Source organism: Mercenaria mercenaria, chromosome 3 (genome assembly GCF_021730395.1).
Source record: "Mercenaria mercenaria strain notata chromosome 3, MADL_Memer_1, whole genome shotgun sequence".
Taxonomy (NCBI): domain Eukaryota; kingdom Metazoa; phylum Mollusca; class Bivalvia; order Venerida; family Veneridae; genus Mercenaria; species Mercenaria mercenaria.
In genome coordinates, this window is record NC_069363.1 from 27223676 (window position 1) to 27240506 (window position 16831).

Here is a 16831-nt window from a genome sequence, read left to right on the forward strand (position 1 = left end):
CACAGTAGTTTTGTTCATGTCAGATAAGACACAGTAGTCCTTTTCATGTCAGATAAGACACAGTAGTCCTGTTCATGTCAGATAAGACACAGTAGTTTTGTTCATGTCAGAAAAGACATAGTAGTCCTGTTCATGTCAGATAAGATGCTGCAGTCCTGTTCATGTCAGATAAGACACAGTAATCCTGATCATGTCAGATAAGACACAGTAGTTTTGTTCATGTCAGAAAAAACACAGTAGTTTTGTCCATGTCAGAAAAGACGCAGTAGTTTGATTCATGTCAGATAAGACACAGTAGTTTGATTCATGTCAGATAAGACACAGTAGTCCTTTTCATGTCAGATAAGACACAGTAGTCCTTTTCATGTCAGAAAAAACACAGTAGTCCTTTTCATGTCAGATAAGACACAGTAGTCCTTTTCATGTCAGATAAGACACAGTAGTCCTGATTATGTCAGATAAGACACAGTTACTGTAGTACTTTTCATGTCAGATAAGACACAGTAGTCCTTTTCATGTCAGATAAGACATGGTAGTCCTGATTATGTCAGATAAGACACAGTAATCCTTTTCATGTCAGATAAGACACAGTAGTCCTTTTCATGTCAGATAAGACATGGTAGTCCTGATTATGTCAGATAAGACACAGTAAACCTTTTCATGTCAGATAAGACACAGTAGTCCTTTTCATGTCAGATAAGACGTGGTAGTCCTGATTATGTCAGATAAGACACAGTAATCCTTTTCATGTCAGATAAGACATGGTAGTCCTGATTTTGTCAGATAAGACACAGTAGTCCTTTTTATATTAGATAAGACACATATTCCAACATTAACTTTCTGCCGACTTGCTGATTTAAGAATTACACAGGTTTCAGCACTAAGAGATAGAATCAACAATGTGTAGATTCATTACATAGTACTGTTACCTCTTTCTGCCTACTATGTCTTATCTTATACTGTAGAAGTATACAGAAAGGCTGTTAATGAATATTAACATAATGACATACTTTATTTTGTGGTGTAGCACAGAACAGAGCTCTAGTTGTATATTCTTTAACTATATTTTCTTACTGATCTTAATATGAAATAAGGACTGCCTCAATCGGGAATCAATCTGACTTCACCTCATCCCATAACATTTGAAAAGAACTGTCTACACATCTTTAATTCGATAGTTAATATTTCATTTGGTATATCGCATGTTACTGTAGAGAGATCGTTCTCAATTTTTGTCGCCACACGTAGGATTGATTCCCTATCAATTTAAAGGTAGATTTTGGAATAAAAAAAACACTGCCCATATTGTATTGTATTACAGGTAATTTCCGCCTCTAGGATAGGCGCACCCTCCAGAGAGGTATATTTATTTATATGAACTGTGCTCACTAGGTGCTTTTATTTATAAGTGCACACTACGTGTATATAAACGATATATTCATATTTGTACTGATTTGCAAGACGTTGCGGTTCGGACATGTTATGTGGACGCTTATTAGGCACTAGGAAAAACCGTATTCTTCCAAAAAATCCGAAGTCAGATGCTCTCTGCATGTGTCAGAAGTACACATTTTTTAATTTGATAGTATATATCTCATTCGGTATATCGCATGTTACTGTAGAGGGATGAAGCGACAAAAATCGGTAGGATTAATTCCCTATTAACTGCCACAAAAGCAGTCTTTATAAAATGCTGTGTAGCTGTGTCTACCCACTCAATCATTTATGTAATAAGAGTTCTACTTATGCTGGTGCTAGAGGGTGTGAGTGGTGATGCATATTTCATTAACTCTCATGACTAAGTCAAACGGAGTATGCTATATTTTGTTTAGTTGTGTTCTATGTTTCAAATAGATCTTCCTACAGATTTATGTGATATCAAATATATGTGATATTAAATAATGGTATCAGCTGGTCTAGGTATTCTTTAACCATACATGAAAATGACCATACAATATAATACTCCATGATTGTAAAGTGTTAGAGTTGAAGTAACTTCGACTAGTGAATTACAAATGTTTTAAAATAAGTATTAATAATCTTCAAATGGGGAAAGTCAATCATCATTCTTATATACTTGTCTCTGTTAAAACACTCTTAAGTTAGAATGACGTCACATTAACATGCAATGATGTCAAAGTTTTTGTTGCGATCAAGAAACACCACTTTATGTACTGTTTTACATTAAGGGCATATTAGAATCGAAACTAGAGGTGCTTTTGAGAAAAACCATGTCTCCCACTACTGCCTAATCATCTGAATAGTAAGTCTGTCTTTGTATACTGCTTGTGGCCTATTGGTATTCACATGTTGGAGTAACTGGTCTACAATGCTGTGTCGGTAGTACTGCACCGGTCTACAATACTGTATCGGCGGTAGTGGAGTGGAGTAACAGGTCTACAATGCTGCATCGGTAGTTATTGGTAATTATGTTCAAGGGCCATAATTCCTAAGTGTCTTGGCCAATTTGGCTAGTTATCAAACTTGGCTGAGGTCTTATGGTCAAACACATTTTGTTCAAGTTTGGTGAAGATCAGATGAGAAATGTTCGCCTTAAGAGTGCGGATAAGCTCTGTGACAGACAGACAGACAGAGACAGACAGACAGCAATAAATCAATATGTTCTCCCACACCACTGTGTGGTGAGAGACATAATAATTTATAGCAAAACGTATAACCGCCCATCGTGCATAAATAGTGTTAAAACACTCTTTTGCTATAAATCATTTCTTAAATATAAATGTTCATAAAGTATTTGTTTACCTTCTCTGTTTCCTAGTATTGTCATAAACATGTGCCCAATATGTGCCGAGTAGTCAACTGCTAGTCCTACACACAATATAATGAGTATACTGCTTGCTGTATCTATGGTAACACCCCAGAACTGTAGAGTCCCAGTCACATCAATCTGAAAACATTTTTTTGTAAGAATTTGTAATGATTGTTGGTTTTGTGTTGTGTTCAATACAAATTCTAAACATGCTCTACATAGGGTATAACCGTTTCTTCAAATTAAGTGAAAATTTCCCTTCAATAAAAAGAGGTGATTTATCTATCCTTTGAGAATGTTAACACAGCATATTTTACATACACACCATGGTAAATGTACACTGAGTTATTTACGTACTCACCACAGTAAATGTACACTGTGTAAATTACGTACTCACCACAGTAAATGTACACTGAGTAAATTACGTACTCAACACAGTAAATGTAAGTACACTGTGTAAATTACGTACTCACCACAGTAAATGTACACTGTGTAAATTATGTACTCACCACAGTAAATGTACATTGAGTAAATTACGTACTCACCACAGTAAATGTACACTGTAAATTATGTACTCACCACAGTAAATGTACACTGTGTAAATTACGTACTCACCACAGTAAATGTGCACTGTGTAAATTACGTACTAACTACAGTTAATTCGCCCGTATAGCTCAATAAGGAGAGCGCCGACCTATGGATCACGGGGTCACGAGTTCGATCCTTGGGCAGGCCGTATGTTCTCCGTGACAATTTGATAAAAGACATTGTGTCTGAAATCATTCATCCTCCACTTTTGACTCATACATGTGGGGAAGTTGGCAGTTACTTATAGAGAACAGGTTTGTACTGGCACAGACAGTTTAGTTTAAACATATTGCATATAATACATGTATTTATAGAATTACAGCACAGATAGACATTAACAATCAATGAAATTACAGCAATAGGGTTGGGCTGCAAGTTCTGCAAACATTAGTAAATGGCCCTTCCCTTAATAGAATCCAGGAACACTGGTAAGGTTAACTGCCCACTGTTACATAACTTAAATACTGTTGAAAAACGGATTTAAACCCAAAACAAACAAACTCACCACAGTAAATGCCACACAGGTGAAAACAAGAATACTGGTCCATAAGTTAGCAATTAACAACAATGTTACAATAAATACACAGACACCTGCTAGCGCTAGGTTACGGTACAACTCCTCCTTTAATACCTGAAAAATATAAAATGATAGATATATATCTTAATGGAGTGTAACTCATTAATAAAAGTGGCAATGCCCTCGGGCTGTCATGTTTTTTTGACAAATTAATTTGAACAAATTAGTTTGATGGTCAAACAAGGAACATTTTGTGTGAACTTTTATTTCAAAACTGGGCCAACAGTTTAAAGTTCCCACTATATACATATAATGAAAAGTAACGACCTCTGGCAGCCATGTTTTCTGACAAATCGAAAAAACTGAACAACTTAGGTAGAGAGTCACACAAAGAACATCTGTTTTATTCTTTTTCAAAATCATGCCAGCAGTTTCTGAAAAGGTTTTTAATTTCCGTAGGGAAAAGTAACCATGTCCTCTGGTGCCTATGCTATTTGACAAAGCAGAGTAACCTGACCAATCATGATAAAGAGTCAGTTAAGCAACATTTGAAAGAAACAGTTTGGAAATCGGGATTGCATATTCTAATTAGATTTTCAAATTCCTACTATATACATACAGAGAAAAGTAACCATACCCTTTAGCCACCATGTTTTTTGAAGCATTAGAATGATCTGAACAATCTTGTTAGATGATTACCCAAGGATCATTTCTGTCAAATTATTTTGAAATCAGGCAACAGCTAAATAGTCTCTGAGAAGAAGATTTTAAAAGCATTTCTTTACTGTTGCCAAGGCAACAAGAGTTCTGCATGGAATAAAATTCTTTATTTAATTATCAGCTTCCCCTGGTTTCAGATGTTTTTAAATGTTGTCTGCAGAAGGTATGGACTGACAGATGGCAAAGGGATGACTGACTGTGACTGATCACAGTATCTCACCCCAAGCACTTCCTTCAAGAGAAGAGAGCCAAACGTTTTGACTTAAATGACTGATGTAATAACTTTACGCTATCTAAAATGTAAACTAGCTGGGTTTTAAGTGGGAGCACACCAGCAGTGCCCGCTTTGGATCTGCCCTTGATTAATAATACCAGATATTCTTACGTATTTCTCTACTAGCACACAATACTTCTATCATGACAACTTCCTAAATGATAATTTACTTCTCCAACTACATGTTATTTTTTATCAGTGATGATGCAAGGTAATTTCGTTATTCCTTCATCAGGCTTTTACATCCCTTTTACATCCCTTTTTTACATTGAACGTTATTCAAGGAATTAATGAAAACAGTTTTTAAATTGTCTTTCAAGTTCAGTAAGCCAGGACAGTTTTTTTTCAGCTCTCAGTGTCCATGTCTCGTAAATACACAGACAAAAAGTTAAGAAAGAAGTTTCAGAGCATGCAATAAATAAATAAACTAGATGCCCACGGGCAACATGTCGAGCCCGCCAGCTGTCAAAAGGACTAACATTTATGATACTATTTGGTGGCGACAATACTGATTGTGGCAAACATTTCTGCCAAGTTATTTAAGAACATCTCAATCCATAGCTAAGTTACAGCCCAGACAAGAGAAACTGCATCAACTTTTGACCTTTGACCCCTAAGTGTTACCTTGACCTTTCAACTACTTATGCCTGACAGACTGTCTCGTTGAGGCAAACAATTGTGCCAAGTTATTTAAGAAACCCTCAATCCATGGCTGAGTTACAGCCCGGACAAGGAAAACAGCACCAAGTTTTGCCTTTGACCTCTAAGTATGACCTTGACCTTTAAGCTACCAATCTGGTTCTACTCATGACACATCATCTTATTGAGGCAAATGTTTGTGCCAAAGTATTTAAGAATCTCTCAATCCATGTCCGAGTTACAGCCCGAACAAGCAAAACAGCACCGAGTTTTGACCTTTGACCTCAAAGTATGACCTTGACCTTAAAGCTTTCAATCTGGTTCTTGCATGTGACACACTGTGTCACTGAGGCAAACATATGTGCCAAGTTATTTAAGAATCCCTTGATCCATGAATAAGTTACAGCCCAGACAAACGAGGACGGATAGACGGACTCATGCATGCACATGCACCAAACTTCCATTGTGACAACTATGTCGAGCTCACTGCCAGCGGGCTCGACAAAAATTACTTAAACTGCCAAAAAAATCTACAAAGTTTTTAAAGAATTAAAGACTTAGTTTTGATATTGTAAAAAAACTATTTTCTTTAACATTATTGAATAACTTTCTTTGTCATTTAAACAGGGATGTATCCTTACTTTGTTAGTTTCATTATTGAGATACTTGAATCCATATGCAAAGCAGGAACCATTGATGAAAGGAGAATTATCGAGAATATCTCGCAGACTCTCCATGGCCTGTATATCTCCTGCTGAACTGGACTGACGTGTATGGATCAAAGGTATGTAGGAAGCCTGAAAATACAAAGTGCGAGTAAATACCCTAAGTAAAGAACATTAAAAGTTAAATAAGGAACTGCTTTCAGATAGAATAGTATATCTGTTTCATCTAAATTTTGTAATTTTAGATTTCAATGTTAAATCTTCAGAACTTTACAAGGTTTTTACTCAAAACCTGAGGAATTATATAAATACCAGTAAAATGTAAATAAATATTCTGCTAAAGATTTATAAAGTAAAACAGTCACTTGTATTACCTGGATTGTGGGCAGTGAAGAGTTTGAGAACTTAAAGTATTGACCATATGACCTGCCTTGTTTTTGCGAGAGGAAATATCCCAACAGTGTATTGAATCCAGTACTTGATTTTGGATATCCATCTGAAAGTCAGATATCAACATTAATTAAATTAGTAATCTTAAAGTTATTACTAAAATAAAATTCAAGTGTAGAATGTGGTTGTTAAATTTGTAGAACAATTATCCTTAGGTAAATGTAAAACAAGAGTTACAATAGCTCTAGGTGGTTATCTCTGTGACTGGGAGTATAAAGTTGCTGATCTGGATCAGTGTCACTTTTAGTATTGCCTGAATACTTTCACGCAACAAGGTTATCAACCCAGTTTTATAAGATCAGAACTTCTAATGTGTCAACATATACCTGAAACTATGCCAATTATGTCTTTAGGCTTTCTTCCAGAATCAAAAGTTGTGTGTGTTTGTGTTTAACGTCTTTTTCAACAATTTTTCAGTCATATAAACGACGGTGTCTACTTGTAGCAGTGAGCACAATGCCCAACTTAATAGTGCTGCCTCACTGGAATATCACGCCGTAGACACGTGGCATGATACCCCATCCAGTAGGGGTGTAACAATACATCGAACTATCGATGCATTGCAATACTAAGTGTCCTGATAGCATGCATCAATAGAAAAGTCACGATCCAATAACAATCGCCGATAGTTCCTTCAACAATCGATAAGTTCGATAGTTTTGAAATTTTAGTAAATACAGAAATAATTTATAATTTATAAACCAAGAAACAGAGCCAGCTTTCATTTGCGCCTCGGAAAATGTTTACGTCTCCATTACAATAATTACCCTCACGGAATTAAACTACCATAAAGGACTGAGAAGTCTGGGAGATAATTAATAACTTTAGTTTCTTAGAAACTTTGATTAAATATATTTAAATGACCTGTTAATTTTAGATGAGAAAATGTACTATGGACATGGAGAAAGAAGGCTACTTGTATTATACAGCAAACTGTTTGGTAGGGCCCTTCATTTAGTGCTGGTACACCTTAATCCGATCCGTTAATTTTCGTCTTTTTCGATGCTTCGGGTTATTAAACATGTTGACATTCGCAACAAAATGGCCGATTCGTTTGAGTATACCTTGCATAGGTTTATTGTTTTACTTATTGTTCCAAAGCCAAGGAAGGCAAGAAATATTTAATGTTAGAATTATTTCTGTCCGTTTCAGTTTATACAAACTCTCAATGTGTGTTAACAGCAATTATAAACAGTGTCATCTCTTACAATGTGTAACAATGCTAGTTGGTAGCTTTACTGTATAAAATATGATGGCCGATAACTATTGCAATAGTATCGCAAAAGTAACCTGCAATAGAATAGTATCGCAATAGTTTTTAAGCAATATCAATAGTATTGCAATAGTCAAAATTGGCCTCAATAGTCACCCCTACCATCCAGTCACATTATACTGACACCGGGCTGACCAGTCCAATCAAAAGTTGGAAACTTCTATAAGATATTAACTTTCAATCTGACTTACAAGTACAGCCTAACAGGAACAAATCAAATAAAAATCCTCATAAACCCTATGATAGAAAGTCCAGCCCAAAATCAAGGTAAAACAATCTATTACTCCATTTAAAGGACACTTACTATATTCTGTTTGTGACTTGACAAACATATCTTCAGTGGTCTGCAGATAGTTGATGAAAGATGTGTACCAGAAATTTATGGAACCATTTTGTATGTATGGATCCTTTTTCATATCTGAATACATATTTTCTAGAACATGACGATTTGCAAAATAATCCATATTATCTGAAAAACAAAATTGATAAGAATCACAATTGATCTACAAACAATATCAAGTCACCAATAAAATTACATGTAAATTCATTTTCTAATGAAGGCATGCAAGTCAAAACTAGTAAGGAGTTGCCTTGGTTATTTTTCAGCCAACTAATATGGAAGGTAATTTCATATATAATAGACCTATGCCATTCTTTGTCAGCAAGTCTTATATTTGTATTGATTTCATATTTGTTACAGACTTCTAATTTTGGTTGCCAAGTTTCCAATACATATGTGTAACACATACAACAGATAATAATAAATATACTTCACACATTAGGAGATTGTGTTCCAGAAAAGGAACAAAATATTATGATATGACCTAAAATTATAATTATATACCTACATCTTTAATTCAAAACCAATGAACTAAAATCAACTTTATATTCAAATAAACTGTTATCACAGCATACATGTCATATGTCCCGGATTGTCCGGGATTGTCCCGGAAATGACATACTTGTCCCGGTGTCCCGGACAGTGTTGAAATGTCCCGGAAAATTAAAAATACAGAAAACAAAAATAACCTCTCAAAAAAACTAGAGTTTTTTTGGGTTTTTTTGTCTATAAATTGTTGAATTTTACCTTAATAAAACACAATAAACAGTCCCCTGTGTCACACTGTTTATTCCTAATTATCCAATATCAGTTTCATGCCCTCGAGCGGGACACATGTTGTTAAGCCAGCTCCGATCAACACTCATACTGAACACGCCCCATAATCTTTTGATGACCCAGATTAATTTGCAGTCAGTTATTTTGATGACCCTGATTATGAATTGACAGGATTATGCAATCAATAACAGTTTTATGATAATTTAATATTAGGAACAATAGCCGAAAATCTCGTTTTAAGCACGTAGTCGATAAAGCTACATGTAGCCTTTATGGAAGAAATGGCTGAAAACGGTCAATTGAACGATAACTAGAGATGCTTTTGAGAAAAGCGCATGTCTCCCAAAACTTCCCCTATGAAAAATGTCTAGTTTCTCTAGATGGTTTAGACGAGTTGATCCAATTAGATGGTCTGGATGAGTGGATCCAATCAGTAATTCAAGGGCCATAAATCAAAAGTGCCTGGGCGGATTTGGCTAGTTATCGAACTTGGCTAAGGTCTTATGGCCAAACAAATTTTTTTCAAGTTTGGTGAAGATCGGATGAGAAATGTTCGATTTAGAGAGCGGACAATTGTATAAAGACGGATTTTTCGGTAATTCAAGGGCCGTAACTCCAAAATGCCTATACTGATTTGGCTAGTTATCAAACCTGGCCGAGGTCTCATGGTCAAACACATTTTGTTCAAGTTTGGTGAAGATCGGATGAGAAATGTTCGACTTAGAGTGCGGAAAAGAGTAAAAAGGCCGATTTTTCGATAATTCAAGGGCCGTAACTCCAAAATGCCTGGACCGATTTGGCTAGTTATCGAACTTGGCCGAGGTCTTATAGTTACACACATTTTGTTCAAGTTTGGTGAAGATCGGATGAGAAATGTTTGAATTAGAGTGCGGACAAGAGTAAAAATACCGATTTTTGGTAATTCAAGGGCCATAACTCCAAGACGCCTGGACCGATTTGGCTAGTTATCGAACCTGGCCGAGGTCTTATGGTCAAACACATTTTGTTTAAGTTTGGTGAAAATCGGATGAGAAATGTTCGACTTAGAGTGCGGACAAGCTTTGTGACAGACACACACACAGACTGGAGTAAATCAATATATCGCCCACACCACTGTGTGGCGGGAGACATAATTATTTTAAAAGGTTGTAATCTTTTAAAATGTAGATTGATTGCCACACATCCTAAATTAAAATTTTGACTATGAATGCCTTTGCCGACCGATCCATGAAAATTGACCCAACCCGAAATATTTTATATCGATTTTATCTACAAGATTTATTTTATTCCTTTGAGCATTCCATTTCATTAATGATTAGATAAACGTTTAAGTTTTAAAATGATACCAAATAAGCTGGATTCTAAATCACGATGACCAGGTTAATTCTTCGTATGTAGTAAGTCTCCTTATTCTGTTCACCTCGGGAACGCAACCAATTCACGTGCCGAACTATAGACTTGAATTACCCTATTTACCTCCCTTAGAAAGCTAGACGACATTTGCAGCAAATTATTCCTAAGCGAGTGAACAATGTTTACTTCCGGAAACTACATGTAATTTTATGATATTTATGCATGAAACAGACGAATACTAATGTCACGGTGTATGTCCCGGACAAAGGGTAAAAATCCCGGAAATTTTAACTCAGAATCCCGGAAATGTCCTGAAAAATTATGGCACGTATGTCACAAAGGCAGACTATTAACCCTCTGCCCCAAAGAATGTATAGACAGAAATACCTTAAGTATTTTTTTTTAACAAAGAATGTATGATTTTTTTAAACAAGAGGGTCTTAGTGGCCCTACATCCCTAAAATGACCTTGACTATTTTGTCTTGAATGTTTGTGAGGTTGGATCTTACAAGGATGTTTATGGACCAAGTTTAATGAAGATCTGCCATACAGGTCAAAGCAAAAATTAATTCAAATATATTTCTATTTTTAGCTTTAGTATAACCTTATATACTACCAGATTTTATAATATTAAGCACTTCATAGTAGTATTTCTATTTTTAGCTCTAGAGGCCCTGAAAAGGGGCCAAGTGCCCCCATTTAAACAAAATGAATAGAGGAACTAAAATGATGCTACAGACCAAGTTTGACAAAAGTCCAGCAAGCTGCTCAGAGTCGCACTTGGTTATTACATAAATCTATTGGATGGCATTTTTGTCAAAACCGTGGAAAAGTATTGTAACTGTATCATTCTTGTGTTACAAAGGCTTCATTTAACAAGAGGGCCAAGATGGCCCTAGGTCGCTCACCTAAACACACCATAACAGTGTTAACATGTTTGACATAGTGATTTCATGGAAACAAATATTCTGACCAATTTTCATTAAGATTGGACCAAAAATGTAGTCTCTTGAAGTGTAAACAAGTATTTTCTTCAATTTAACATAATGACCAAGTTTTTAAGCCAAGGTAACCTACATTCAAACTTGGCCTAGATTTGATCAAGGCAATCATTCTAACTAAATTTCATGAACCTCAATTGAAAAATACAGCCTCTATCACATACAAAACCTTTTTCTTTGATTTGTCCTTGCGGCCTAGTTTTTGATCCCAGATGACCCATATTCAAAATTGACCTTAATTTCATCAAGGCTATCATTCTGACCAAATTTCATGAAGATCAATTGAAAAATACAGTCTCTATCACATACACAAGGGTTTTCTTTATTTGACCTAGTGACCTAGTTTTTAACCACAGACGACCCATATTCTAACTTGACCTAGATTTCATTAAGGCAATCATTCTGACTAAATTGTATGTATATCCAGTGTAAAATGCAGCCCCTATTGCGTACACAAGGTTTTTCTTTAATTTGACCGGGTGACCTTGTTTTTGACCCTAGATGACCCATATTCAAATCCAACCTAGATTTTATCCAGACAAACATTCTGATCAAATTTCATGAAGATCCGGTGTAAAATACAGCATCTATTGCATACACAAGGTTTTTCTTTGATTTGACCTAGTGACCTAGTTTTTGACCCCAGATGACCCATTTTCGACCTCAGCCTAGAATTTATCAAGGTTATCATTCTGACAAAATTTCAGGAAGATCAATTGAAAAATACAGCCTCTATCGCATACACAAGGTTTTTCTTTGATTTGACCTAGTGACCTAGTTTTTGACCCCAGATGACCCATTTTCGAACTTGGCCTAGATTTCATCAAGGTTATCATTCTGATCAAAATTCATGAACCTCAATTGAAAAATACAGCTTCTATCGCATACACAAGGTTTTTCTTTGATTTGACCTAGTGACCTAGTTTTTGACCCCAGACGACCCATTTTCGAACTTGGCCTAGATTTTATAAAGGTAATCATTCTGACTAAACTTCATGAGAATCAGTTGAAAAATACAGCCTCTATCGCATACACAAGCTAAATGTTGACGGACGACAGACAGACGCCGGACATCGAGCGATCAGAAAAACTCAGGTGAGCTAAAAATCAAATGGAATTAACTTCTACGAATTGGCCCTCTCCTGAGAATAAATCAAAATGCCTGAATCCCGTATTGGCCCTGTTTTTTCTTATTGGCCCGGATTTTCTCATATTGGCTCAGTTGAGTTTGGTATAAGTTTAATCTTTTTCATGTCATTTGTTAATTTACTAATACAGTGCCCAATATTTCATTGTTGAATAATAATAGGATTTTTTTACCTATTTCAATGAGGTATGAATTTTTTAATGTGCTGTGTGGCAGCCATGAAGTTGACCAGCATTTTCATTCGGTGTTGTTATTTCATTAAATCTGCCACTTTGGGATCAAAGACAGTTCAGTATTTCTAAGCGATAGTTTTAGTGAAGCCAGTGCTATGTGGGATTAGTGGTGTTGCACATTTCGTTTACTCGAAGTCTGCTATTATTTTGCTTGGTTGTGTTCTATGCTTCCAAAGGCATTTCTGGTTAAAAGCGTGTTATTTACTGAGCTTCAGCAAGGTGTCACACCATATATACAGATGGGTATAAATCTTACCACAGTACACTGCAGCATCATACCCTCTATCAGGGTAAAATGTCATCTGAGCATTTATATATTCTGTAGCATAGGAATCACTAGGTATGTAGTCATACAGGTTAAAGTCCTGACGCAGTTTGGTAAAACTCCAGATGTTCACACACACTAACACACCTGTTGCTATCACAACTGAGATCTGTGGTAATACAGAACATCGTTTTAAAAATCATATGCAAAAATGCAACATGGTATAGAGTTACGAAATCGAGTCTCAGAATTCATGTTTATGACTGGCTCATTCTGAGCAATGTAATGACCAGTAGCAAAGTGCGATTCTGAGACTTGTCTTTAAAAAAATAAATTTCATTATTTCTGGGCAAATTTATCAAAGTGTAGCATAAATTCTATGGAGCAATCAATATATTTAGAATCAGACCTTAATTTGTAACTAATTTATTTAGAAATCAAACTGAACATAGAACAACTTGCTGATATGTTCACACATGTAAACTAAACCGATACCTACTCACCTTACATGATAACTTCATAAGAGTCGGTGCATAAACTTGTTTGATGAAAGAGGCCACTAGCTCCTTTCTACTGCATTCCACTGGTGTATAGTTTTTATGTTTATAACAAAATATTACAGAATTTCTACACTGACTTATACGGTACTCATCTAAAGTTAATATAGCAACAAAAAATGTTGACACTAATAAATAAAGTCCAAGAATTCCTAAGGCTGCATAGGCACAGAAAGCACTGAGTGCAGGAATAACCTGTCAAAATAAAAACAAACATGTATACTACAACTTAACTTCTTTTAAGAGATCAAACAAATGTTCTACACTCAAATGAATATCAGCATTAAAACTGAAGCTGCCCTAGTATGGTTGGTAAGTACATAACTAAGAGATTCTTGGATGATGAGTACGGTTTCTGTGGTGATCTGACAAAAACAATGCGTCTCTGAAATCATTTGTTCTCCACCTTTTATTAATATGAGGAAGTTGTCAGTTACTGGTCAGTGCTGGTACAGAATCAAGGAATACTGGCTAGGACAACTGACTTTTACAAACTGACAACAGAACTTACAGGAATTTGATTCCAAGTTGCCTGCGGACTGATAATAATACAGTTTTACTCTATTATCTTACTGCTCCAGCACAGACCTCCTTGTGCTAATTACAATTCAGTTGCCTGTGCGTTCTAGTCTCTTTTGAATTATTTCATGTTATGAAACCCTCAAGCTGGCTTATACAAATAACTAAAAGTTATACCAAGGTGGACATTCACACCAACAATGTCATGGGAAGCACCTAGTGCCTTCCTTTCCTGCTGACAATTTTCATCCAAACTGGCACTGAATTTTTCATATTACTACCAGGAAGTACAAACAGTCAAGTTAAAATTCAGTGTAGTCACTTACTGTAGAACCACCTATTCCAAATGCAACTATATCTGTAACCGAGGTAACGGTAATTGACACGCCTGCACGTTTCAGTGTTATTGCAATCTTCTCTGGTACGGGTTGTTTTTTCTCCTCCTCTGTGAGGTTCTTCCATGCTCCGACAATAACAAACATGTCATCTACACCTATACCTGTATAATACAAAATTAGAAATATGTTCAGTATAGACAGGTCTCATTACTTTACGTCTTTAATTTGTTTAGTATTTAAATGTAAACAAAAGAATATGACTCTGCAAATATTGGTCATTACATGTAATATAAAAATATTAAAGTCTAAAACAATCTGCCACATAAATGAATGAGGTCTACCTGATAAAAAAAGGATGTTTTTTAAAGTTGCAAGTTTACACAACATTCATATTTTAGAATTAGATAAATGCTAAAATTCTGTTAGTAAATCCAGACTCCCTATCGCTGCACATATAATGAGCAGATTCACTTTTGATCCTGTTATTCATTATGAAGATGAAAAACAGGCTTAAAGCATGTGGAAGCAACAGTACCAACTTTATCCAAAGTAAACCATGGAACTTTATTTTTTTCCACTGATATCAAGTAAGTGTGAATATCACGCCACAGACACGTGACATGATACCCCACCCAGTCACATTATACTGACACTGGGCTAACCAGTCCTAGCACTGTCCTCTTAATGCTGAGCATACATAAAATCTCTATTTACCTAGGAGCAAGAATGGCATAAGTGAGTGTATAGGACCATAGATAAATCCAAATGCCATAGCAAGTCCATAACAAAACAGGATAGCAAGCCCAATGGTTAGTATGCCACTCAGAGACACATACAACTGAAAACAAATAATATACAATGTATCTGAAATAATATAACATCTAGTCAAATTAGTGCTGTCACATTAAACACGACCATACATTTGAATTTCCAAATCTCAGTTTCTACAGAGGTAGAGCGTCGGTCTACGGATCGCGGGGTCGTGAGTTCGATCCTTGGGCGGGGCGTATGTTCTCCGTGACTATTTGATAAACGACATTGTGTCTGAAATCAGTAGTCCTCCACCTCTGATTCATGTGGGGAAGTTGGCAGTTACTTGCGGAGAACAGGTTTGTACTTATACAGAATCAAGGAACACTGGTTAGGTTAACTGCCCGCCGTTACATGACTGAAATACTGTTGAAAAATGGCGTTAAACCCAAAACAAACAAACAAAGTTTCTACAGACTCCTAAAATGTTTAACGTTAGAATTTATTCCTGTTTGATAATTACTTTTCAGAGAATGATTATCACAAATGCCCTCCACCCTCACCCCACCCCCAACAATGTGCGACAGAAAATGCTCAACAGAAAACGCTAATAGAATAATACTATTTAGTCAAAAGAGAGGTCAAAATAAAACTTAAACTCAAGCTGATGGCTAACTCAATTTGACGTAAATAAAAAGCAGTACTATTTTGACTAAATTAAACATTAGGGGTACTAAATCAGACTTAGATCAAAAGCAGCATTAGCTGTACCTTATTTTCAAGTAGTTAAACTTTCAGTGTCCTCACTTCCTAACTTAGACTTAGTCTGAAGGCAGCATTTCCTAAATTAGGGATGGGTATTATCAGAAATTTCCTATCACAGTGTATCATGACACCATATCGCAATAGCAATCATATGTGCAGGTATGTCCAAGTAACTGAGTAATACATCTGCCATATCAAGTCTTTTTGCTCCGACAAATATACAGATACACCAAAATAAACTTGTAATGGGACTGCAGAATATTTTTGTCCACAAATGAACATTATTTGCTTCTTGCAACTGCCATTTTTAAAACAACTTGTATATGACATATTAAATATAGTCTATAGCATAAATATAGCATCCATTAAAAGTACCCTGTTTTCACTGCATGTACACATTTATATTGACAGGTTCAGAAACTAATAATTTTCCCATTTTAACACATGCATTTTACATCATTTACATATGTCAAAGGATATATTGTTATACTGTGGCATTCTGTTTAGGAATTTTCTTGCAGTCACACATATTTTTTCACAGCCAAATGACAATATAAGGGTATACTGCAAATACTTCACAACACTGATTACCTTATTTTCGACCAAGTTAAACTTTCCAAGCACCATGATGATGAAAACAAACACAATGATGAATCCTGCTGTTAGAAGTGAAACATCAGCATTCACAGCACCATATCCTTCATCATCAAAACTGAAAATATGATAAGTAAAATATACAGCAAATTTGCTGCTTAACTGTTTCACCAGGATTAAGACAACCTCTCCCTTGTCCTATTTACTGTATCTTGGGAAAATTTTGCATCACTGTTATGCTGCTTGTTAATAGTATTTAGGTTTATTCACCATGTTGATCTAAAGACTTCATGCAT

The 16831-nt window shown here is 35.7% G+C and overlaps 1 protein-coding gene across 7 annotated transcripts in view; it reads right to left on the reverse strand.

Moving 5' to 3' along the window:
- Positions 1–16831, reverse strand: part of LOC123525865 (protein patched homolog 1-like) — a 91113-nt gene that overhangs the window by 17611 nt on the left and 56671 nt on the right. For all 7 annotated transcript variants that reach the window (XM_053538057.1, XM_053538053.1, XM_053538055.1 and 4 more), the window contains 10 exons: positions 16533–16653; positions 15141–15264; positions 14415–14587; positions 13516–13764; positions 13004–13181; positions 8201–8365; positions 6548–6669; positions 6150–6305; positions 3864–3989; positions 2764–2908 (listed from right to left, as the gene is read on the reverse strand). In XM_053538057.1, coding sequence (XP_053394032.1) covers positions 2764–2908; positions 3864–3989; positions 6150–6305; positions 6548–6669; positions 8201–8365; positions 13004–13181; positions 13516–13764; positions 14415–14587; positions 15141–15264; positions 16533–16653 — 1559 coding nt within the window. The remainder of the gene's footprint in view (positions 1–2763; positions 2909–3863; positions 3990–6149; positions 6306–6547; positions 6670–8200; positions 8366–13003; positions 13182–13515; positions 13765–14414; positions 14588–15140; positions 15265–16532; positions 16654–16831) is intronic.